This window comes from Phyllostomus discolor, chromosome 3 (genome assembly GCF_004126475.2).
Source record: "Phyllostomus discolor isolate MPI-MPIP mPhyDis1 chromosome 3, mPhyDis1.pri.v3, whole genome shotgun sequence".
NCBI classification, from domain to species: Eukaryota; Metazoa; Chordata; class Mammalia; order Chiroptera; family Phyllostomidae; genus Phyllostomus; species Phyllostomus discolor.
The window spans coordinates 80551889-80578089 of NC_040905.2; the positions used below are offsets into that span (position 1 = coordinate 80551889).

General features: G+C 33.5%; 1 protein-coding gene across 1 annotated transcript in view; it reads right to left on the bottom strand.

The window, feature by feature from the left end:
• The window catches only part of DTWD2 (DTW domain containing 2), a 55681-nt gene that overhangs the window by 15102 nt on the left and 14378 nt on the right, over window positions 1–26201 (bottom strand). Inside the window, 2 exon segments of the mRNA XM_028512280.2 lie at window positions 22780–22969; window positions 25253–25347. Coding sequence (XP_028368081.1) covers window positions 22780–22969; window positions 25253–25347 — 285 coding nt within the window.

Sequence of the window (26201 nt, forward strand, 5' to 3'; positions counted from 1 at the left end):
TTGTAATATCCTCTTTGTTTTTACATGTGGATGGATGCATGCCTAAATGATATCGTTCTGCCTGTCCTGAACATTATGTAAATCAAATCACACTATATGTGCTCTTCTGTGTCTTGTCTTTCTTCAGCATTGTATCCTTAAAATGCATCCATGTTATGGGACATTCCTGTACTTGTTCATGTTTGTTGTTAGGTAATACCCCATTATGTGAATATATCACAACTTATCCATTCTGTTACTGATGGACCTTGAGGTTCTTTTCAGAAGCTTGGAGCTACTATAATAAATGCTGCTATGAGTGCTCTTGTGTGTTTATCTTGATGCAATGTGCAAGAGTGACTCTCAGATCTATACCCTGGAAATGAAGTATATGGGTCATGGGTTAAGCATAATTTCAATTTTACTAGATTTAATCAAAGAGTTATATAGTGATGGTAACTATTCACACATCTCCCAGTAATGCATGGGAGTCACCCTCACGAACATTTGGTAAGCTCAGATGTTTTAAATGTTTTGCCAGTGTGATGAACATGTAGTACTTTTTAATTTGGTCTTAATTTCCATTTCCACAACTATTAATATGCTCAGTTAATATGTTTAGTAGTCATTTAGATTTTTTCAAGTACCCTTTGACATCCTTTAACCATTTATTTAGTTTTTGTCTTTTTTCTATTGTTCTCTATGTATTATGGATTTGAAGATTTGAAATATTTGATAGTTATGTATATTGCAAATATATTCCCTCTGTGCTTATCTTTTAACTCTTTTTATGCTGTGTTTTGATAAATGGAATTTTATATTTTAATATGGTTGAATTCTTCAGTCTTTTTTATGGTTAGTGTTTTCTACATTTTGTTTATGACACTTATCTTATCTCTAGCTCAGAATCTCTTATCTTCTAAAACCTCTATAGTTTTAACTTTTACATTTGCCTAAATCTACCTGTAATGGGTTTTTTTGTGTGTTTGGTGTCAGTTATGGGTCCAACTGACCTTGTCCCCACATGGCTGCCAGGATTGTTGCACATTTATTGACCAGCATCACTTACTGGAAACAGCACTTTAACATTTGTTGCATGTGTGCATGAGTGTGAAATATATTTCTATGCTTTAGATTCTGTTCCATTGGTCTGTTTGTGCTTGTCAATTCCATACTGTATTAATGTCACTTTACAATGAGTTTGACTGACAGGCTAAGTCCTTCTACTGTGTTCGTCCTCAAGATTATCTTTGTGTTTTTGCCCTTCACATTAACATATAATTTAAGAGTAAGCTTTATGAAACTCCACAAAAACCTCTTTAGATTTTTGGTGAGGTTACATTAACTCACGAATCAAACTTTAAGAATTAACAGCTGTATAATAGTCTTTGCTTCTAAGAGCATAGTATGCCTCCTCTTATTTAGGTTTTCTGCAATATTGTTCAGTAAAATATAGACTGTAGTTATGAAGACACTAGCATATGGACATTTATTATTTTATATATTTGGTTCAATTGTTAGTGAAGAGTCAAACTATTAACTACAAATAATCCAAGGGTTAAAAGTTATGATACTCGCAACCCATAATTTCTTATCACTTAGCTATCTGTACTCTGTATTGCTTAAAGGAACATGACAACCTACTGTTACCCAACTCTTTTTATATCTGTCTGTCACTGCCATGTGTGCAGAGGTAGAGGGAGACAAGAAAATACATTGGGCAGATAAAACAGTCATGCATGAAATGGACATTTATTTTAAAAGTGATTTTCAAAAATCATTACAAATCTTGGTCTGTCTTTTCTGTTACATTGTGTTGTTTAGGGATGTTTCAAAGAAAACTCAAAGGGTGAAAGAGTAAAAAATTAATATACTCCTTGGCTCTAAATGTTTTGTCATGGGGTTCTAACTCTAAGAATATTTTATTTACATGGCAAAGTAATTTGTTCTTCTCTGATACTTCCAAGACTGCTTTTATTTCCTTCCACCTATTCCATCGCTTTTCTTGTTTAATCCTGTAAAAGCTGACAGCCTTCAGGTTTTGTCCTAAATTCCATCTCACCCATACCCTTGGCCAGGCTACTCATCTGGCTTTATTGCAGTCAAGCTGAGTTGCTTCACACTTATGAGCTCTGTCCGGAAAAAGTCCAGCCATCATTAATATAAAAGAACAGTCTGCACAGGCTCAGGCATCATCTTGCTACAAGATACACAATGTTTCTTGTATGTTGTATTTTCTTTACTAAATGCTTCTATTTTGCTTATTATGTGTCTGTATGTGTTCTGGAAAGGCCTCATGTATATATATACACACATTTTTTCCACCATTGAAGTGGATATACTGAAAGCTTCTAAATTGTCAGCCCAAGAAATATGTATAAACTTGATATAATGGAAGGCACTGTTTCATGATCATTGTATCATTCCTATGTTTTGGAGATTTTTAACATTCCATGTGAAGTTTAAAATTTTAAAAATGCTTTTAAATGATCATAGACTTTTAATAAGTATAGAATTTATATTTTGTTTCTTTAAAATTAAACTGTTTATCATCTTTAACTTTTTCTAACAACATATTTAGTCATAGGTTCTAAAAAAATCTTAAAAAGATGAAATGTCATGCAGACAGAGGACACAACTTATAAACCTTAAAGTGAGTGGTTTTGGAACTGTTTAGTCACATTGCATGACAGTAGATAATTAAGTACTACATGTGTAACAATAAGTATATATTAGCTATCTTTTGACCACTCAAAAGTCAACTTTAGTCTTAAACTTAGCTATATGTTACCAGTGTAGAAAATGAACAGCCAAATTTGGACTTACTAAAATTCTGGTGAAAAACAGATGCTTATCAGAAAGTCTGAAAAGACAAATACTGGGCCTAGTGATTTTAAAAAACAAATATCCTTAGTATTAAGTTTGACATGACAGCTTAATACGATGGTATTTATTCTTCCAGCACCTTAGTTTTTAATATGTAATTATAAAAATTTTAGTATCTACAAAATAAAATGTGTAATATTTCAGTTATGAAGTAAAAGACTAAAACTGACATTCCTGAATCTCATAATAACTATTCAAGAAATAGAATATAACCAAAACAACTGACATCTCAGGATACTCCTCCCATGTGCTTCGTGCGTGCGTGCACACACACTATAAATAGGCTGATGGGTGTATAGACAGATACATACATACAATTTTACTTAAAAATGTCCTTAGCAAATTAGTAAAAATTCTCCTAATAAACCTGACATCCTCTGAAATAACCACTACTCCACATTTTTTATAAGTCTTTTGCATTTAGGTATCCTAAATAAAACATATTGTTCAATTTTGCCTATTTTTGAACTTTATTTAAAAAATATATATTCTTGTGTGACTTGTCTTTTCAACATTATATTTTAGGGATGCATCCATACTGATTCCTGTAGCAGCAGTTCATTCATATTCATTTCTAACAGTAGCTCTGTATGTGAATTTGTCATAATTAACACATTCTTTGAGACATTTTTTATTGCTATTATAAACAAAATAATAAAAACTTATGTGCCCTGGTATAGAATTACATGAGTTTCATCATAATGTACACCTAGGAGTAAAAACTGTCATCAAAGTATTGGATTATCATAGATAAAGAGAACAGACTATGGTTGACGGAGCACTGGGACTTGAGGGACTGGGTGAAAAGGTGAAAGGACTAATTAGTATTGGGTTCGCCAAAAAGTTCTTTTGGTCTTTTCTATAAAATGGCTCTAATAGTGCTTAGTTTCTGTCTTTAACTTCATTCAAAACAATTTTGTTAGATTGTATTGTGAGAGCTGTCATATCAGTGCACATTTTTAAAAAAACTTATCAAAATAGGTGAATTTGGGGGTAGCCATTTTAATATTGAAGATGAAAGAAATGTAGTATTCCACATTTACATGATAGAATATTACACAGCAGAAAGAAAGAGGGAGCTCCTACCCTTTGTGACAGCATGGATGGAACTGGAAAGCATTATGCTAAGCAAAATAAGCCAGGTGGTGAAAGACAAATACCATATGATCTCACCTTTAACAGGAACCTATTCAACAAAACAAACAAGCAAGAAAAACAGAACCAGAGACATTGAAATTAAGAACAAACTGACAATAACCAGAGGGGAAGGGGAAGGAAGAAATGGGGGGAAAAGGGTGAAGGATTTTCAGGAACAACTATAAAGGAAACATGGACAAAACCAAGACAGGGTGGAATCAAGAGAGGGAGGTGGAGATGGCTGGGGTGGGGGGAAATGGTGGGGGAGAAAGGAAGAAAACTATACTTGAACAATAACATTTTTAAAAATGAAAAAAAAAAGAAAAGTATCAGAAAGGATGTGTAGAAATGGAAGCCTTGTTCACTGTTGGTGGGAATGTAAAATGGTAGTGGTACTAGGAAACACTGTGACAGTTCCTTTAAAAAGTTAAGAATGGAATTACCAACTCATCTAGCAATTACACCTGGTATGCAGCCAAAAGAACTGAAAGCAGGTCTCCACAACAGCCAAAAGATAGAAGCAACCCATGTCCATCGACAGATTAATTCATTTAAATTTTTAGGTAGCTTTGAAAACTGGTGGACCTTACTTTTAGATAGAATGCTATCCTAAGAATATAAATTAAAGCAAGTCACCCAAATGTAAAATCCTGATTCACAAGCTTTGTGCCCTAATTTCATGAATTATTCTTTAATTCAGAAGTAAGTAAATAAATAAATAAAAAGTTTTTTAAATAGGTACAGTTCATTTTTGAGAAGGTAAAAACAGAAAATATGCAGATGACTAAATGTGAAATTTTGCAGGGTGTAAAATTCTTACAGGTTTATATAACAATTTTATCAATAATGAGATTTCATTAGTAAACTCTAGTGCAATAAAAGATTTTAAAAAATATGTCTTTCTTCTAACTAGATCTAGCTAATTTCACATTTGTATTCAAGATGTTTTCCAGATTTATAAAAATTATAACTTTTAAAAATTATTTTCACTATTAGTATGGTCATACAGTAGAAAATCAAGTATTTTTAAGCCATCTGTTCCCACTCCACAATCTACATTACTTCAGAAACAGAGGCACCTTTACCCACCATGCCCTGTAATTGAGGCACATAATCATACCAGTTGCCAAACTACACCAAGCACACCTGCTATGCAAACAGCTCTTCTTTTTCTGAATTAATTGTGTCCAGTGGACCAATTTAACATGGTACTTCCCCAGGATTACCTTTGCCAGCTGATGGATGTTGCAAGAAAATCTGCAGTGCATGCACTGCCATTCTCAGGATGTATGTACTCAGTTGTGGCAATGCAAAACATTTCTGAATGATGTACTCCTCTGAAGGAATGCAAGCAATCAGAGGCTTAAAGACAATCAGTATCATGTTATGGCTCACTGGAGGTTACAGCAATTAATGTATACAAGCACAGACTCATTTCATGTTATTAGATGCTTACACATATGACCACAGCCCAGTATGATCCACTGGATCAGGCATTAATATTTAATAACTAAAATGTATTATAAACCTCACTTACAGAGTAGTTGAAATGGCCAGGATAACCAAGTAACTGCTAGCAACTGAATTAAGACCAAACTTTCCTTAACTCAAACTTATTCTCAACCTCAAGCATCCAGAAAACGCTCACAAACTTTTTCTAAGACGATAGTCAAGCTCAATGCTAACAAAAGAAAATATATTGTAACCTACATTAAGTAACATTAAATTTTCTAAGATAAGCCATTTTAAAAAGCAAAACAAAAAAGGTAAAATTAATTACAATATATTTTATTTAACCCAAAAAATCCAAAATTCAAAATTTTAACATGTACTCATTATAAAAATTAAGATTTTTATTTTCTTAAAACTAAGTCTTTGAAAGTCATTGTGTATTTAATATACACAGACATATTAATTAGGATGCTATATTATAATCATAAATATTTAATCAGTACTTAGATTTTATCAATAAGAGTTTAAAAAGTAGTTCACACATCTAAGTTGTTCCAAACATATTTCAAAGTTTTCCAATAACACATTCGTGCACCACATAAATCTATTCATTCAATATTTGCATTTACATTGACTAAATTGGCTCATCTTTTTGAAAATCACTGCTTTTATCACCTGGCTGGTGTGGCTCAGTGAATTGAATGCTGGCCTGTGAACTGAAAGGTCACCAGTTTGATTTCCAGTCAGGGCACATGCCTGAGTTGTAGGCCAGGTCCCCACTTGGGGATGGATGTATCTCTTACACATTGGTGTTTCTCTCCCTCTCTTTCTCCCTCCCTTGCCCTCTCTCTAACACTAAATAAAATTTTTAAAACATCAGTGCTCTAACTCAGAAGCAAAAGCATATCAGTTTAAAAACTATGACTGTCTAGTGAGTAAATTCACTAAATCTTGTGTCAACTCAGTTTTATTAACTCCAAATTCAAAAGGGATATTATATAAATTGACAAATAACTTCAAATGTATCAATATCAACAAAGCATTCCTCAATTTTTTTTGCAGTTTCCTTGCCTTGAGCTTCAGATTTACCCATATAAACTATGATGATGGTGAAAAAACTTTAATCATAATGTCCTTTTGTTGTTTTTGCTTGAATATGTGATGAACATTTGTGACTTGGATTTAATAATAGAGTTTTTGTGTAAAATTCTTCTACTATGCAAACAAGAATTGTCAAATAACAAAAAAATGATTAAGTTCACTGACCTCTATTTCTTTCAATAGTCCTACAATTAGCCAGTGATAATTCATAGCATTTGTACATATATACAGAATTATTTTTAGCAAGTGAATACATGACACTTTTTAGAGAAACTATTGAGGAAAACAAAGTACAAATACATTCAATATGTATCACACAATGAAATGAAGCAATAAATGAAATATTTCTTACTTGACAACTCTAATAAATCTGAATTTTTGACCTACCATAGCTGGGACACTGTCCACATGAAATAAACTAATTTTTTCATATTCTGTTGAAATTCTTCTTTGACATATTTGAAAGAATAAAAAAATATCTATGCCCTGAATTCAACTTTTTAGGTTGCAAACTGACAACTCTTCTTCCTATATTTGAGCTTACCCAGAGTACTTTTTACCCAAATTATTAATTGGGCTGTATCTCTTATCACATGGCATCTAAGGCTAAATAAAAGTATCTGCAATATTCCAAATTTGAATCCTATATCTCATGAGCAACTGTAGGGTGGCTAAATTGAAAATCTTGTAAAATATTTTTCTAACAATATTTCCACAACAGAAATAATTTCTTTTACCATCTCACTTTCTGGAAAACAAAGTCAGTATAAAAAACTGAACTGTATTTTTTTAAAGATTTTATTTATTTATTTTTAGAGAGGGAAGGGAAGGAGAAAGAGAGAGAGAGAAACATCAATGTGCAGTTGCTGGGGGTCATGGCCTGCAACCCAGGAATGTACCCTGAGTGGAAATCGAACCTGTGACACTTTGGTTCGCAGCCCGCACTCAATCCACTGAGCTACGCCAACCAGGGCTGAACTGTATTTCTATATATTAGCAACAAACAGTTAGACGTTCAAATCAACAAAATTCATGTCATTATATATAATAGATCAAAAATATGAAATACTTATAGATATATTTGATAAAATACTCACATGTGTAAGACCTAAACACTGAAAACCATAAATTTGCAAAAACAAATAAAGAAAAAATAAACAGAAAGATATAGTATGTTCATGAATTGAAAGATTCAATTTTGTTAAGATGTCAATTCTTCCAAAATTGATCTACAGATTTAATGCAATCTAAACCAAAATTACAGTAAGCATTTTGATATACTAACAATAAAGTTCTAAAACTTACATGAAAATCCAAATGGTTAAAAATTAGCCAAATCCATTTTTTAAACATTTTATTTATTTATTTTTAGAGAGGGGGAAAGGAGGGAGAAAGAGAGGGAAAAAAACATTGATATGAGAAACATTGATCAGTTGCCTCTTACATCCACCCCTACTGGGGAATAAACTAGCAATCCAGACAAGCTCCCTGTCCAGGAATCAAAACTGTGGCCTTTCCCTTCACAGAACAATGCCCAATTGAGCCATGCTAAAAAGACCCAAATCAAGTTTTAAAAAAAAACAAAGCTGAATGACTTATAATACCAGACTTCAAGATGGACTAAAGGTACAGTATTCAAGTTAATCTGTTTTCAGTATAAGGAAAAGCATAGAACATTGGTACTGAATATAATATCCAGAAATTGACTTAGAAAGGTTCAACTGACTTTGTTTGAAAGAATGCTAAGGCAATTTAATGAAAAATGATAATACTTTCTACAAATGGTGCTGGAACAGATGCTGGATGTTCGTATGGGAAAAAAAAACTCAACTCCACCTCACACTTTGAACAAAAATTAACTCAAAATTGATTATCATAAAGGCAAAACTACAAATATTCTAACAGAAAGCATAAAAAAATCTTTATGATTTGGAGGTACAAAACTGTTCCTAAGGACACTAAAAATATGAACCATAAAACAATTATAAATTGTGCTTCACAAAATTATAAACTTCTGCTCTTTGAAATATAATAGTTACAAATAGAAAGATGAACCACAAAATGAAAGAAAATATTCATATTGCATGTATCTGACAATGCACTGGTATCCAAAATATCCACAACTGAATTTTAAAGAGAATCCATAAGAAGATATATGAATGGTCAATACCCAAACTGAAACTACAGTGATATACTACTAATCGTCCATTAGAATGACTAAAATTTTAAAAGAACAATCTATATACCAAGTGCTGTCAAGGATGTGAAGAAATTGGATCTCTCCTAAACTACTAGCAGGAATGTAAAAATGGTATATATTTAGATAACAGTTTGATAGTTTCTTAATACATTAAACATGCACTTATCAACAATTTCAGTACTAGGTATCAACCCGAGAGAAATGAAAACACATTCATATAAAATTTGTACAAGAATGTATAGGTAAAATCATAAAGCAAGGATGGAGGCACAAGAAAAAACTTCTTGCCTCCTTGCACGACCACATCAAAATTACAAGTAAACTATAGAATAACCCTCATTCTGAACTGTCAGGAATCAAGCTGAAAGGAAATCTACAACCACAGAATCAAAGAAGAAACCACAACATGAATGGTAGGAGGAGTAGAGACATGGAGCAGGCTGGTGCCATACCAACAAGTGGCAGATAAAAATCAGGAGAGATATCTCAGGATCAAAGGGTCCCAGCCCTACACCAGGCTCCAAGCCCATGGTTCCAGTGCCAGGAAAAGAAGTCTCCCTAACTTTTGGCTATAAAAATCAGCAGGGATTGAGGTGGTGGAAGATAGAAACTGCTGGACTCCCTGCAGATCCTCTTAAAGGGTCCATTCACAGACTTATTCAGACTTACTCCCTCTGAGCCCCAGCACAGGGGCAGCAGATTGAAAGGCATCAGAGACATATGTGGAAGAACCAAACTGTTCAGCACCAGGGAGAGAGCTGGGGGGCCACTTTCTTCTAGACAGAAGTGTTGGCAGAGACCATTGTTTATTTTCTGAGCCCTCCCCTAACAGAGCCACAGAGCCTGAGGACAACATATCTGAAACTCCATAAACCTGGCTCAGTTTGCACCACCCTGGTGATTCTCTGAGGCCCTGCCCTACCCAACTTTTGGGCTCACCCAAGCAGCTTCTAGTAGCATTTCCAGTGAATAGCTTGTCTTGGCCCATGCTTCAGACTTTCCTAATTTTTCTCACACAGCAGCATCTGTCTTCCACAAGCCTAGTACACCTTGCTAAGTTGCCCCAGGCCCACCACTAGCAGTAGCTGGCATTGGTTTACAGCTTGGCCTCTACTGGGAACCTCCAAGCCCAGCATATGTAGCATCCATCTGCAGATCTCTTTGTAGCTTATGCTGTGTTACTCCAGACAAAACACTGACTATGGAAAATTTGGTTGTACCAACAGCAATCAAGGCTCAACTACAACAGGAAGGTATGCACAGTCCACATAGTGGGTGCACCTTGGGTATCCATCTTGGGTAATAGGGGAGGCTATGCCACTGGACCCTGGACATCTCCCACATTAGGCTACTCTACCAAGACTAGGAGATGTAATATGTTCACCTAATACACAGAAACAAACACAAGGAGGTTTCCAAAATGAGGAGACAAAGACACATGGCCCAAATGAAAGAACAGAACAAAATTCCAGAAAAAGAACTAAACAAAATGGAGGAAGCAAGCTACTAGATAGAGAGTTCATAACACTAGTTATAAGGATGCTCAGTGAACTTAGTGAGAACTTCAACATCATAAAAAGGAGTATGGAATCCTTAAAAAAGAACCAGTCAGAAATGAAAGATACACAAATTAAAATAAAGAACAATTTACAGAGAATCAACAGTAGAGTGGATGAATCTAACAATCAAACCAGAGATTGGAAATATAGGGAAGCACAAAACACCCAGTCAGAACAACAAGGGGAAAAAAATCCAAAAAAATGAGGATAGTGTGAGGAGCTTTGGGAACACCTTCAACTATAACAACATTCACATCATGGCGATGCCAGAAAGAGAAGAGAAAAAGAAATTCAAAACCTATCTTAAAAAATAATAACAGAAAACATCCCTAACTTGGTGAAGGAAGTAGACATGCCAGTTCAGAAAACGCATAGAGTCCCAAACATGATGAACTCAAAGAGACCCACACCAAGACTCCTCATAATTAAAATACCAAAGGTTAGAGACAAAGAAAGGATCTAAAAGCAGCCAAGAGACAGTTATTTACCAACAAGGGAGCTCCAATAACACTGTCAGCTGATTTCTCAAAAGAGACTTTGCAAGCTAGAAGGAATTGGCAAGAAATATTCAAAGTGATGAAAATCAAAGACCTACAACCAAGATTGCTCTACCCAGCAAAGCTATCATTTATAATCAAAGGACAGGTAAACAGTATCTCAAACAAGAAGAAACTAAAGGAGTAAATAATCACCAAATCTGCATTATATGAAATGTTAAAGGGTCTTCTTGAAGAAATACAAGAAAGAAGAAGTAGATAAAGAAGACAACCACCACCATCAATAAAACGGCAACAAATACATATCTATCAATAACTGAATCTAAAAAACAAAATAAACAGAATCATAGACATAGCATTTTGATGGTTACCAAGTGGGAGGGGGCATCAGAGGAATGGGGGAAAAGGTGAAGGGATTAACAAATACAAATTGGTGGTTACAGAATAGTCATGGGGATGTAAAGTACAGCACAGGAAATAGAATAGCCAAAGAACACATATGCATGATCCATGGACATAGACAATGGTGCAGGGATTGCCTGAGGGGGTGGATTGGGGGATGGACCAAGCAGGGCAAAGGGGGAAAAACTAGGACAATTGTAATTGTATAATGAGTAAAATATAATTAAAAAATAAACAAAATAAATGGAATTGGTCTACATACACTAAAAATAAATTTCAAAAACACATCATCGACTAAAAATATAGTAAAATATAGAGCACATAAATAGGTAACAACTACAACCCATTTATACTTAAAAATAGATTAAATACTATATCATAAACTCATGAGTACCCAGATTTCTATAAGCCAAAAATTTACATTTTGAAGTGAAACTGAATATTTACAGTTAAATTTATAGTAACAATATATCCAAACACTTATAAATTTTCTTCAACATTGATGTCTCAATGAATCTTATTCACACTTAGAAGATATACATATTTAAAATGTTGCTGATCAACGAATAGAGTAAAATACCCACTAGAACCAATCTATAATATTTTTAATATATATTCTATCATGTATACACAAACCACTGCCATATGGATCTTAACATTTGGACTGCCTGCAAAGTCATTAATGATCCAAAGGACCAGATGCTCTAAGCTTATTAATCATTAAATAGTTGATGATATCCTTTCATGCCACATGAAGGGATTTTTGGTACTACTGTATAATCTTTCTATATATTTGACATAATTATTGGGTGTGTCTATACATTATATCATATAATCAAAACCAGATTTTATAACTAATTAACCTTTGTTTTTAATTTAGTCATAAAAATATATTCAACATTATTAATTATATTAAAAACAATGCATCCTAAAAGCTCTTTTTGTCACCAAAAAATTGGTTATTAATGTTCATTGTCCTCAGTAACACAAACTTCAGTCAGTATTCCTCCAAAACACTGACAATATTGCATAAAAGGTTTTCCTGCAAAGCAAATAAGATAAAAATTAAATAGCTTTGAAAACTCTGAACTGTCACACAAATGATAAGGATTATCACTGTGCTTTCATAAGTACAAAGAATGTCAATAATATTTCTTCTTTTAAAAATATAAGGAAAGAACTTATGAGAGAAACATGTACTATGTACCACATTAAGGAGAAATAAACAGCCTCTTTTATCTACTTCTTCTGTTTTCCTTTACTTTTCTCAAAACATTAGTTATAAACTATAATCTAGAGAAGATACTAATCAGTGCTATGGAGTTAAAAGGATTTTAATTCCAAACACTAAAAACTCAGTAATAGCTGAGGTTGTCTTCAAAATATGTTAAGAATACCAGTATGATCTGGTTATCTGAAGCCTATTAGAATTTTCAAGTAGAGCTTAAGGCTCTCCAAATCTCTAACTAGCTTTCTGACTACCCCTATATGTCCTTTAAAAGTTTAGTATTGTATAACAGCAGACAAAATTAAAGTAGTAATCAAAAAGCTCCCAATACACAAAAGCCCTGGACTGGATGGTTTCACAGGAGAATTTTACAAAGCATTTAAGGATGAGCTAACCCCTACCCTTCTCAGACTATTCCAAAAAATCCAAGAAGATGGAAGACTCACAAATTCTTTTTGTGAAGCCAGCATCATCCTAATCCCAAAACCAGGTAATAACATAACAAAGAAACAAAACTTCAGACCAATATTTCTGATGAACATAGATGCTAAAATCCTCAACAAAATATTGGCAAACCATATTCAGCAATATGTTAAAAAGATGATAACCCATGTTCAAGTAAGATTCATCCCAGAGATGTAAGGATGGTATAGTATTCACAAATCAATAAACATAATACATCACATAAACAAAATGAAAGACAAATCACATGATCATACAAATAGAAGTGGGAAAAGCACTTGATAAGGTACAGCACCCATTTATGATTAAAACACTCAGCAAAGTTGGAATTGAGGGAACATTCCTCAACATAATAAAGGCCATATACAAGAGACCTAGAGCCAACATCATACTCAATGGGAAAAAAATGAAAAGCTTTCCCACTAGGATCAGGAACAAGACAAGGATGTCGACTTTCACCACTCTTATTCAACATAGTATTGGAAGTCCTGGCCACAGTAATCAGACAAGAAAAAGAAATGAAAGACATCCAAATTGGAAAGGAGGAAACAAAACTTTCATTGTTTGCAGATGACACAATAGTGTACATAGAAAATCTTATAGATTCCACCAAAAAACTGCTGGATCTAATAAATGAATTTGGCAAAACAGCAGGATACAAAGTCAATATTCAGGAATCAAAGGCATTTTTGTATGCCAACAATGAAATATCAGAAACAGAAATCAAGAAAAAATCCCATTTGATATAACAACAAGAAAAATAAAGTACTTAGGAATAAACCTAATGAAGGAGATAAAAGACCTGTACTCAGAAAACTACACAACACTGAAGAAAGAAATTAAGGAAGACACAAACAAATGGAAGCATGTATCATGCTAATGGATTGGAAGAATTAACATCATTAAAATGTCCATACTGCCCAAAGCAATTTATAGATTCAATACAATCCCTATTAAAGTACCAATGACATATTTCACAGATATAGAACAAACATTTCAGAAATTTATATGGAACCATAAATGACTTTGAATAGCTACAGCAATTTTGAAAAAGAACAAAGTAGGAGGGATCACAATACCTGATATCGAACTATATTACAAAGTCACTGTAATCAAAACAGCCTAGTACTGGCAAAAGAACAGATACATAGACCAATGAAACAGAATACAGAATCAAATAAACCCAAGTCTCTATGGTCAATTAATATTTGACAGAGGGAGAAGAAGCATAAAATGGAGTAAAAGTAGCTTCCTCAATAAATGGTGTTGGGAAATCTGGACAGCTACATGCAAAAAAATGAAACTCAAGCACCAGCTTACACCATACACAAAAATAAACTCAAGCTGGATAAAAGACTTAAATATAAGTCATGACACCATAAAAGTCCTAGAGGAGAACATAGGCAGGAAAATCTCAGATATTCCATGCAGCAATATTTTCACCAATATGTCCCCTAGAACAAGGGACATAAAGGAAAGAATAAACAAATGGGACCTCATCAAATTAAAAAGAATCTGCATGGCTAAAGAAAACAGCATTACAATGAAAATAGAACCAACTACATGGGAAAACATATTTGCCAATGATACTTCGGACAATGGTTTGGACTCCAAAGTATATAAAGAACTCACACAACTACTCCAGGAAGACAAACAACCCAATTAAAAAATGGGCAAAAGACTTGAACAGACACTTCTCCAAGGAGGATATATGGAGGGTTCAGAGACATATGAAAAGATGCTCAACTTCACTAGCCATCAGAGAGATGCAAATTAAAACCACAGTGAGATACCACTTCACACTGATTAAAATGGCCATCACAAACAAATCAACAAACAGGTGCTGGTAAGGATGTGGAGAAAAGGGAAGCCTACAGCACTGTTGGTGGGAATGCAACCTGGTGCAGCCACTGTGGAAAACAGTATGGAATTTCTTCAGAGAACTAAAACTGGAGCTGCCTTTTGACCCAGCAATTCCATTGCTGGGATTATATCCTAAGAACCCTAAAACACCAATCCAAAAGAACCTATGCACCTCAATGTTCATAGCAGCCACAACTTATATGATAGCCAAGTGCTGGAAGCAACCTAAGTGCCCATCAGTAAATGAATGGGTCAAAAACTATATGGTACATTTACACAATGGAATTCTATGCAGCAGAAAGACAGAAGGAGCTCCTACCCTTTGTGACAGCATGGATGGAACTGGAGAGCTAAGTGAAAAAAGCCAGGCAGTGGGGGACAAATACCATATGATCTCACCTTTAACTGGAACCTAATCAACAAAACAAACAAGCACACAGAATATAACCAGAGACATTGAACTTAAGAACAATTTGACAGTAACCAGAGGGGAGGTGGGAGGGAATGGTCGGGGGAGGTGAAGGGGGAAAGGGTTTTTGGGAACAACTATAAAGGACACATGGACAAAACTAAGGTGAGGTGGAAGCAAGAAGCAAGGTGAGGATGGCTGGGGTAGGATGGGGAGTAGTGAGGGGTAAATGCACACAACTGTAATTAAACAATAATAAAGTAATTAAAAAATAAAATAATAAAAGTTTAGTGTTGTAAACTATATGTATTATCATTATGAAGATTAAATCCCATTAAAAATAAAATCGAGTTCCCCAGAAATATTTTAAAAAGTTATGATGTACCAGAAAAAGAAATAATAGAATCTCTACCATTTTAATCATAACATAATCTTATCTACTAATGAATATTTCAAATTCAATCAAGTGAAATTAAAGAGTTAAGGAGAAACAACATTTTGCCTTGAAATATAACATTCATATTAGATAATTTTTGAGGACCAAAATCTCTAGAGCTCCTTATTTTTTAAGATTTTTAACTGTTATCCTATTACAGTTGTCCTAATTTTTCCCCTTTTCTCTCCTCCACCCATTCCATACCCCCCAGTCAATCTCCACACCATTGCTGATATTTAGCATTATAATCAACATCTTTTAATGCACACCATTAGTGTCTATATTAAATTTGGAGTTACTTAAGGCAAGAACAAATAATTTGATTTAAAAGACATGAAACAATCACCAGATACCACTTTATGCCATTATATTACCAAAATTAAATGATAAAAAAAAAACAATGATAATATAATAGCTGGGGCTGTTGAGAGTATGAGATCACAGATACTTTCAAAGACTGTTAGTGGAGACTAATCTGGCACTAACTTTGGACCTAAAATTAACTTCTATGAATCAAATAAAAAATCTCACCTGTTCAAAAAGCTAAAGTGTTCAAAGATGTTCACTAAAATATAGCCATAACAACCTAAATGTTCAATAAAAGTAATGGTTAAATAAATTATACTTTTAAGCAGTATTGACATAGAAGATCCACAAAATAATGTCAAGTACAAAAAAGAAGTTCTAAACTAATATCTCCAAATGGGAACCATTTTGTAATACGTGTTTATGTAGCAGAAATAAAATATTTTTTGTTTGTTTTGTAACCAGCTGCCATTAAGGGTTCTGCCAGTGTTTAGGAACATTCCTTAAGCACAATTTGGTATATAAAGAGACAGTGAATCAGTGACTTCTGGTCAAGATGACAGCATAAGTGCAGGCATGTCCATCACCAAGTGGCCCCAGGCCTGGCATTAGCAGCAGCAAGCTTTGGTTCACAACTTACACACCTCCAAGAATGGCTGAAATAAGAAATACTGCTCATACCAAGTGTTGTTAAGGATATGAGGAAACAGAATTTCTTATAAACTACTAATGAAAATGCAAAATGGTACAACCATTTTGAAAAACAGTTTGGCAGTTTTCCGAAGTTCAACACACTGCTATCATATAATTCCAGGGATTCCACTCCTAAAGGAAAGCAAAAGAAAGCATATGCCCATACAAATATTCTAAATAAATGTTAATAGCTACTTTATTTGTAATAGCCAAATCCTGAAGACAATCTAAATAATCATCAACAGATACACAGGTAAACAAAGGGTAGTATATCCACATAATAAAATACTACTGGGCAATAAGAAGGAATGAATTTATGACTCATCCAAAAAGAATGAATTTCAAAATAATTATTATGAGTGAAAATTTATACTGAACCAAAAATATATAATATATGGTTTTATTTAAATAAAATTCTAGAAAATGTAAATGAATAGTGGCAGAAATAAAATCATAGGTTGCCTAAAAATGGGGGAAGGATGGGAAGAAAGGGTTACAAAGCTCAAGCAACTTTGGTAAGTTGATGGATATATGTTATCTTCATAGTAGGGATGGTTTCACAGCTACATACACATGTCAAGACTTGACAAACCATGCCCTTTAAACGTGCAGTTTATTGCATGAAAGTTAAAAAAAATAAAAGAAAAAGGATTATACATTATCAAAATTATACAAGGCAATGATATATGAAATTTTAAGAGTTTCATGAGAAGAAAGACAAATGTGTAGAGATTATTCATATAGGCATTTATACACCAGAATAATCCAAACAATGGAATTGTGGTGACAATGTGTTTACTGGGCTACTGATGACGACAAGTTAACAATGTCAGAACAGACCAGTTCACTATCCTGTAGGCAGGATAATGCAAATGACAAAGAACAATTTAAAAATTACCTTTGGAGACTATGTAGCAACCATTAAGTAGGAGATACTCCAACATGGTGCAAAAAGAGAAATTCAAAAGGGAAAAACAAGGACAGGTAGACCAACTGAAATTCTGTATCATGCTCTTTTTTTATATACAGAAAGTACTATAACAAATTTTTATGGAAAGTTACCTTACTATATATTTCTAAAAGATCAACAAGAAATTCCAGATAGATCAAAATTTCAATTTAGTTTATTACTGACTGATTGCTTTGTCATTCATTTCTCAGGAAAATTTCTGTGCGTCAAAGGACACAACCAACAGTAAAAAGGCAACCTGCTGCTCTTCTTCCCATTTCCAGTTCTGTACTTAAAGAGCTTGGAAAGTTGCCCGTCATCCTAACAATGACTAAAAAAAAAAAAGCTAAAAAAGCTTTTGGGGGATGACAATGTATACGTATTACAATCCCATTTTCCTTTTCATGGGGGCATGTCTCCAAATTAACTCATAGAGATTTGTTCTAGCTCAGGCTGCTCTAAGATACCATGAATTAGCTGTCTATCATCATGTTCTGGGAATTCTGCTGTTATGAAACTTAAATAGGAAATTTAGAGCTCAGCTAGTAACTATGTATGGTGTAAGGCGGTACTAGACTTATGGGATCACTTCATAAGTTATATAAATGTCTAACCACTATGCTGTGCACCTGAAACTAAAAATATTGTATTGTCTACTATAATTAAAATATTTTTTAAAATATTTTTTAACAAAAGATACCTACAGCTCAGAATTTAAATCACCAGTATTGAAAACAATGCTCTGTGAATATTTTCAGGGTTCTGCATACTCAGGGCCTTTTGGGCCCAGAGCACTGGCCCATTGACTAAAGGATGTTTGAATGGGGCACATGCATTAGAAGTGAATGTATATATGTTATTGTATTGTATACGAGCACAGAAAAAAATTGGAGGTAATCACAACATACTCATAACTCTAAACACCTGCAGGTTAGAGGTGGAAAGTATAGTTATAGGGTTCCCTGGAAGGGAGGCAAAGGCAAATATTAACTTTTACTTTAAATGCTGATTTGTTTCAACAGTATTGAAACAAATTATGGCCTCATATTACCACACATACCAGGAATCATCAGTTTCCCTCTCCTCCTTCTAATGTAAAATATTTGGCTCATGAAATTATATCTTTTCATGGATCTAATGAGTTGTCCAATAAATATAAAGAATGTGTAGGCCATAATAAAAGTTTCCATGCATAATACCATGTTAGCTGATAATTACCACTTAGATATGGTAAGTGTGTGCTACTATTTCTAATCTCTCATAAGAAAGATATATAAAATATATCTAAAAGTTATATAGGCAAGTATTATTTAAAGTAACAAAAATTAAGCCTATTTAATGAATTCCCAGAGATAAAACACTGGAAAAACATACTGGTATGGCATGCTTAGGTGCTTAGTCAGATTGCAGCAGGTTTTCCAAAGCAGCCCTACCCATTCTCAACATGCTTCCATAAAACATCTTCTCTGTCCTTCTCTATGATTAAAATTAGGGGTTAGTCTTAACCTCTTAATATCAACATCATATTTGATATAGAAACTTTAAAAATATATGTTATAACTCTTTACTGGTTCCACCACTTGTTAAGTATGACTTTCCCAAGGTCATATACCTACTATTTCTGTACCTTGGTTTCTGCTACTACGAAATGGAAACCATAAAAATATCTGCCTTATGAAATTTGTTATAACAATAAAATTACTTAACATTTGTATTTAAAAAGTGACTGACATAATAACCACTATAAGAATGTTTGGAAAAGTAAATCAAATTAAATTAAATTAATAGAGAACAGCTTAATAGGTTTTTGACTTCTGAAAATATTTCTAGCATTTGGTACCCAGGGAATCTTAAGCACTGCTCCCAAATCTGAACTTTATTTTGTACTCAAGGCCTACAGGGTTTTTTTTCCTTACTTCATTTTTGCTGAGTATTAAAAAATCTAATAGTCAATAAGCAAACAAACAAAACATAAATTGAACCTCATCAAAATTAAAAGCACTTCAAGAAACACAATCAAGAAACTAAAAAAGACCCACAGAATGGGTGAAAATAATTGCAAGTCATGTATCTAATTAGGAGCTATTCTACAGATCACTTACAACTCAACAATAAAAAGAAAAATAACTAGATTTAAAAATCAGCAAAGGATTTGAAAGCTATTTCTCCAAAGATGATACACAAGTGAATAAGTACATAAAAAGACACTCAACATCATCAGGCACTAAGGAAACAAATCAAAACCACAATGAACTCTAGCCATTGTGGCTCAGTTAGTTGGTTGGGTGTCATCTTATAAACTGGAAGGTCACAGGGTTGATTCCCAATCAGAACACATGTCTAGGTTGCAGGTTCAGTCCTCAGTCAGGGCATGTACAAAAGGTAACTCGTCAATATTTCTCTCTCTCTCACATCGATGTTTTTCTCTCTCTCTTCCTCCCTCCCTTCCTTCCTTCCTTGGTCTCTAAAATCAATAACCATGTCCTTGAAGATTAAAAATAAAAAACACCATACAATGAAATATCACTTCATACCTACCAGGATGTCCATAATTAAAAACAATATAGGACATAACTAATGTTGGCCAGGATAGGGAGAAATTGGATAATTCCATATTGCTAGGGGAAATGTAAATATAAAACAGTGTAGTTACTTTGAAAAACAGTTTGGCAGTTCCTCAAAAAAGTTAAATATAGAAGTCCTACATGACTCAACAGTTCTAATCCTAGGTATGTTCCAAAAAGAACTGAAAACAGGCATCATACAGCAACTTGGACACATATATTTATAAAAGCACCATTTGCAATAGCCCAAAAGCAAAAACAAACTAAATGTCCACCAATGGATGAATGATAAAATATGGTGTATGCATATAACAGTATATTAACCATAAAAAATGAATTTCTGATATCTGCTACAACATGGATGAACTCTGATACAAAGGTCCAAAGAGTGAATCACCAATATAGTAAACCTCTGGCATTCCATATTTTGCATTCACCTGTTCTGACTCTGCCCTAAGGACATCGAAGTTTTGGAACATGGAATAAGTATTTTGCTGTGGTACTAATTTAAAGCATACTTACTGTAAGGTATAGTACAGAAGTCACTTAACAAATAGTAAAAACAGGTTATTCAGTATCCTTATCTCAATGAGGCTCTAAGGTTCCCTAATTCTATTAACCAATGTCACCCCAATAAATTCAGTAAGTTTTCTTAAAAGTATGCTAATTCTCAATGCTGGTAATAGAAGTAAACAAAACTAGAGTTTTGGATAAAATTAAAAGATTAATCTGAAGAAAATGAAAACACTGACTTAAAAAGATATCTGAAAACCCACTCCCATGTTCACCACAGCACTATTTAAAATAGCCAGATATGGAAGCAACCTAAGTGTCCACAGATGAATGAATAAAGAGGGAGATTTTGTTATTTTTAACAACAGGAGATAAACCTGAAAGGCATTGTGCTAAGTGAAATAAATCAAAGAAAAACAAATATTATATGATATAAATTACACTTGGACTCTAAAACCAAACTAAACAAAAAACAAGCTCATTGATACATAGAATATATTGGTGGTTAAAAGAGGCTGGGGTTAGGGATAGGTATAATGGGTGAAGAGTGGTTAAAGGGACAAAGTTCTAGTTTTAAAATAAGTAAGTTTTGAGGATCTAAGAATAGTAACTATGATTAATAATACAGTATTATATATTTCAAAATTGCTAAGGGAGTAGATCTTAGAAGTTCTCATCACAAGAAAAAATGATAACTATGCATGGTGATGATGTTAACTAGACTTATTATAGAGATTATTTTGCAATATATGTAAATATTGAAATATTATGCTATATACCTGAAACCAACATAACATTTCAATTATAACTCAATTAAAAAATTAAAAGAATGATAAATTTGAATTTTAGTAGATTAGATATGTAACATAAACCAGTTTGTTACAGTTCTATGTAGACACAAGAAAAAGTTTTCAGGGAAATGTCTCAGCCAGTGAGTGTTCCCAACTGTGTTCTGCTTTTCAAGTGAGAAATTGAGCTTTAAGTGGAAGTTTAAAAGACAGTAGAATAAGGAAATGCAAATACTCACTAAAAACAAGTTTATGAAGAAAGTCAAGAGCCTCTACAGACATTTCTATATTCACCTGGGATTGATTCCTAACAAATGTCAAGAGTCTCCTGGGAAAATTCCTCTGAGGGAAGAGATTCACGGCCATGTGGCCTGGATGTATTAGAAACCCAGATTAAAACGAGGCCAAGAAATGGGTTTGCATTACAATTCTTTCATTCCTTAATTATGTAAGTATGAAGCTAACATATGGTTACATATTTGGAAAATAAACATATTTTTCTGTAAAGAAAGCAATATTTGGATTTTAATTCTTATTTCTGATTTTTCCTATTTTCTCTCATACATATGCAGCAAAATTTTTATATTACTACAGAAATTGGATCAACTAAACTAAGTAACAGCTATGATAAATTTATGCAAAAAGCAGGTATATGGGTATATCTATATTGAGGGTATGGTAAAAATGACTAATTATATTTAGAAATAAAATCTTGTTAACTTAAATTATACTATTTATATTTTGGGGAAACTTAGATAAGAACTGACCTAAATTTTCATTTTATAGTTTTATTTTTTACTTGGTGAAGAATATTTTAAGAGAATTATTAAAATGCTTATATAGAAGCAGTCGAAGTGCCTGTCAGTAAGTGAGTAGGTAAAAAAATATGTTGTGGTGCATTTACATAATGAAATAATATGCAGCCATGAAAAATAAGGAACTCTTACCTTTTGCAACAGCGTGGATGGACCTGGACAGCATTATGCTAAGTGAAATAAGCTAGTCAGAAAGTCAAACACCATATGATCTCACTTATATGTAGAATCTAAAGAACAAAATAAACTGATGAACAAAATAGAAATAGAAGCATAGATACATGGAACAGACTGATAGCTGTCAGAGAAAAGGGGTGTGAGGTGACTGGGTGAAAGAAGGTGAAAAGAATAGTCAAAGAACATATATGCATAGCCCATAGACACAGACAGTTACGTGGTGATGGTCAGAGGGAAGGGGGTGCAGGGGTTGGATGGAGGTGAGCAAAGGTGGGGAAGGAATGGGAACCCCTGTAATAGTGTTAATGAAAAATGTAAAGTTAAAAATAAATTAAATAATTTTAAGAAATACTACTGGTTTGCCTGTTTGGGCAGTGGGAACATGGAATTCTTATAAAGGGTGTCCTTAGCCTGGCTCCATGTGCCATTGATGACAATGCCTGTGGAAGGATAAACAGGAGACTAATACAAATTCTTTCAAATGAGCAGCTTCAGCCCTGGATATAATATTAATGTGCCAGACTTCTGACAAACCGTTGAAAGTTCAGGATCTCTAAAGGATTTTTTTTAAGAAATCTTTTTAACCTCGTAGGTTAACAAAAGTTTTATTATTCTTGTTGAACTTCATTCAAAAATACAGATAAAAATACATATCAAAGCATTTTGGGACTGGAGATGTAAAAATAAACAGGACAGCCTCGGTGTACAGGAAACAAAATAAGCTTGAGGGGAAAGAAGACAAGTTAAGAAGCCATTTAAAAGACAATAAACAGCATCTCCTTCAAACCAGTAAAAGACATCAACAAAAGTGTACTGCCGATACCATATTTAACAATGTTCTTTGAAGCCAAGATAGAGGTAAATATGTTGTTTTTCACCACTTCTAATATGCATGGACTGAAGGTCCCAATTATTACAAAGAGGCAAGAAAAAAAAAACAAGTTATAAAGATGTGAAAGGAAGAAGTATCAATGACCCTATTTGCATATAATAATGATACTTATATAGAAAGACCTAGGGAATCTACAAAACAATTTCTACAACTTAAAAATCAATTTAGAAAATCACTGGATATGCAGTTGATACGTAAAACCCAATTGTTTTCTTACATAATAGAGGTAAAAACTTAAAAGTATTTTTTAATTCTATTTACAAAGGACACCAAAAGTAACATGTCTCATAATCATTTCTCTATGGTTATACCATATACTCTAAGAAAAACTTAAATTAATAATTACCAGATTAATATTAAATCAATAATCTTAATGAGCTTTAGTTAAAAACCCATCAGTGTATAATAATTTACTGAGTAAGCACTATGTTAGGCACCATGGAAAAAAACTGAACTAGTTAATATAATGGGCTCAAATAGGATGAGCTACTTGGAAAAGTGTCAAACTTATCCTTAAGCACATCGTGGAGGAGTTAGATTGCCATATAGGTTCCAATTTTACCACCATCGATACTCACCAATTTTGCCATAAAATAACCTAGGCCCAAGTTGGCAGATTAGGTAGAAGAGGTTCTACCTATATATCACACCCACCCAAGAATTACAGAAAAACTATCATTATAAAGAGTGAAAGGGGTGTCACAGTGTAAATGATGTAGCCGTTCCCCATGTGATGAGCTCTGAACCTCATTTCCATGCTCAACAAAATGGCAAAATTCCCAATAGCAGAACCAAGCCCAGAGCAAATTTCTCCTCTATGGGCAAGGCAATACAAAATCTACAATAGAAAACTCCATATGAGAAAATTGTGCCTAATCAACAGTTTCAGAACAGAAAAAAATGATTATATAAAGTTCTAACATTATGTTATTTTCATAACATGAAGCTAAATTACAAAAGGAAGCTAAAAAATAACACAGGAAGGAAAAAGCTCGGTCAATTCCCTAGGCTTCATACTAGAACAAGTCTTACTTCACATTTTCATAAGTGAATTGAAAAAAGAAGTCTCCATATTTTCAAGAGACATTAAATTTTACATCTAAAAATACATTTAGTATGTAGACAGGATCAAATTTGTGAAGGCTTTATGAATGGACAAAAAAGTAACAAAGGTGATTTGAAGGTATAAAAAGACTTGTAGAAAAGTTTAATATATATATATATAAAACACATATTTGTATCCATTTATGATAACGGGTTATGTAATGGAATGAGAGATAAGATCCAAGATATTATAGATCTGTCAATGTATATATCAACTAATGGCTGCTGTATAATAGCCATGTCAATCATAAAAATACTGGGTTTCATCAAAAATAATATTTTAAATATGACAAAAGGCATTTTATCCTTAAAAAAATATATAGTGTGTGCCTGTAACTACAATACTAAATATAGTACTAGTTAGTCACTGCATCTTAAAGTTTTAATGGGTTAGAAACAGACGTGTTTACTTCTATAAATGTTTCTCATAGATAACATAAAAAAAGAAAAGGCTAAACCAAAACTAATACAAGTACCCTACCATCCTGAACAAAAATGAAATAAACAGTAAATATACATGCCCTTTTAGGCTCGTGCTCACGCGCGCGCTCTCTCTCTCTCTCTCTCTCTCTCTCTCTCTATATATATATATATATAACCTATATATTTACAGGTAATATAGGTAATTCAGGTAATGCCATCATTCCTTTGTTTATTCCACTTTGATCTGTTTGGGGAGGTATTTTTGTTTGTGTTTTGCTTTGTCTTGTATTATTTTGAGAGAAAAGGCAGAACTTAATTTTTTTGACCACTTATAATGTATCATGTTCTAGGTCTAAAGGATAAGCTTCAAAAAGTCATTTTTTAAAGATCCTTGTGGAAAAAATTATTTTAACTTACCTTTCTTCACTGAAGTAATGACCAGTCTTGACTTTACACTTGTCCTGGGGGAGGCATGCTGCTAGTAGAGGAACTGTCCGAGACACTTGGCTTTCCTTCAATTAAAAAATTAATTAAAATGTAGATTTTCTTAAAAACACTTTAAAAATTTTATGATCAACATTTGATTCATAACATTATACACAATGTTCACAAATCTTTAACTACAGACCACAGTTTCATTAAAAAATAACAATCACAAAAAAAAAAAAAACTATAGGTTCACCCTGACCAGTGTGGCTCACTTGGTTGGGTGTCATCCCTCCCACAAAGTGAAAGGCTGCCAGTTCAATTCCCAATCAGGGCACCTGCCTAGGTTTGTGGGCTTGGTCCCAGTCAGGGCACCTACAGAGACAAAGATCAATTTCTCTCTCACATCGATGTTTCTCTCCCTTTCTCCCTCCCTTCTCCTGTCTAAACATAAATAAAATCTTTTAAAAAAGACCCTGGCTGGCGTAGCTCAGTGGATTGAGCACAGGCTGGGAACCAAAGTGTCCCAGGTTCGATTCCCAGCCAGGGTACATTCCTGGGTTGCAGGCCATAACCCCCAGCAACCGCACATTGATGTGTGTGTGTATGTGTGTCTCTCTCTCCCTCCCTCCCCTCCCTAAAGATAAATAAATAAATAATCTTAAAAAAAAAAAGTTCCTCTGATATTATCAGTAGTAAATATACTACAAGTGTACATTTTTATTCCAGTTGGGTATGTTAAGGAGTTTATTGATCAAAGTAAGATTATAATAAGTCATAGTTAAAATAATGAAAATGTAAATGTGTGCCTAACTAAATTGAATTATTCTGACAAACTTTTTATTCTAATAGTAATTACATTTTGTACAATTGTATGTAAACTGGAAGATAACTGCCTAGATCTTTGTGCCCAGAAAGCAAGGAAGTGTTCAGAAAACAA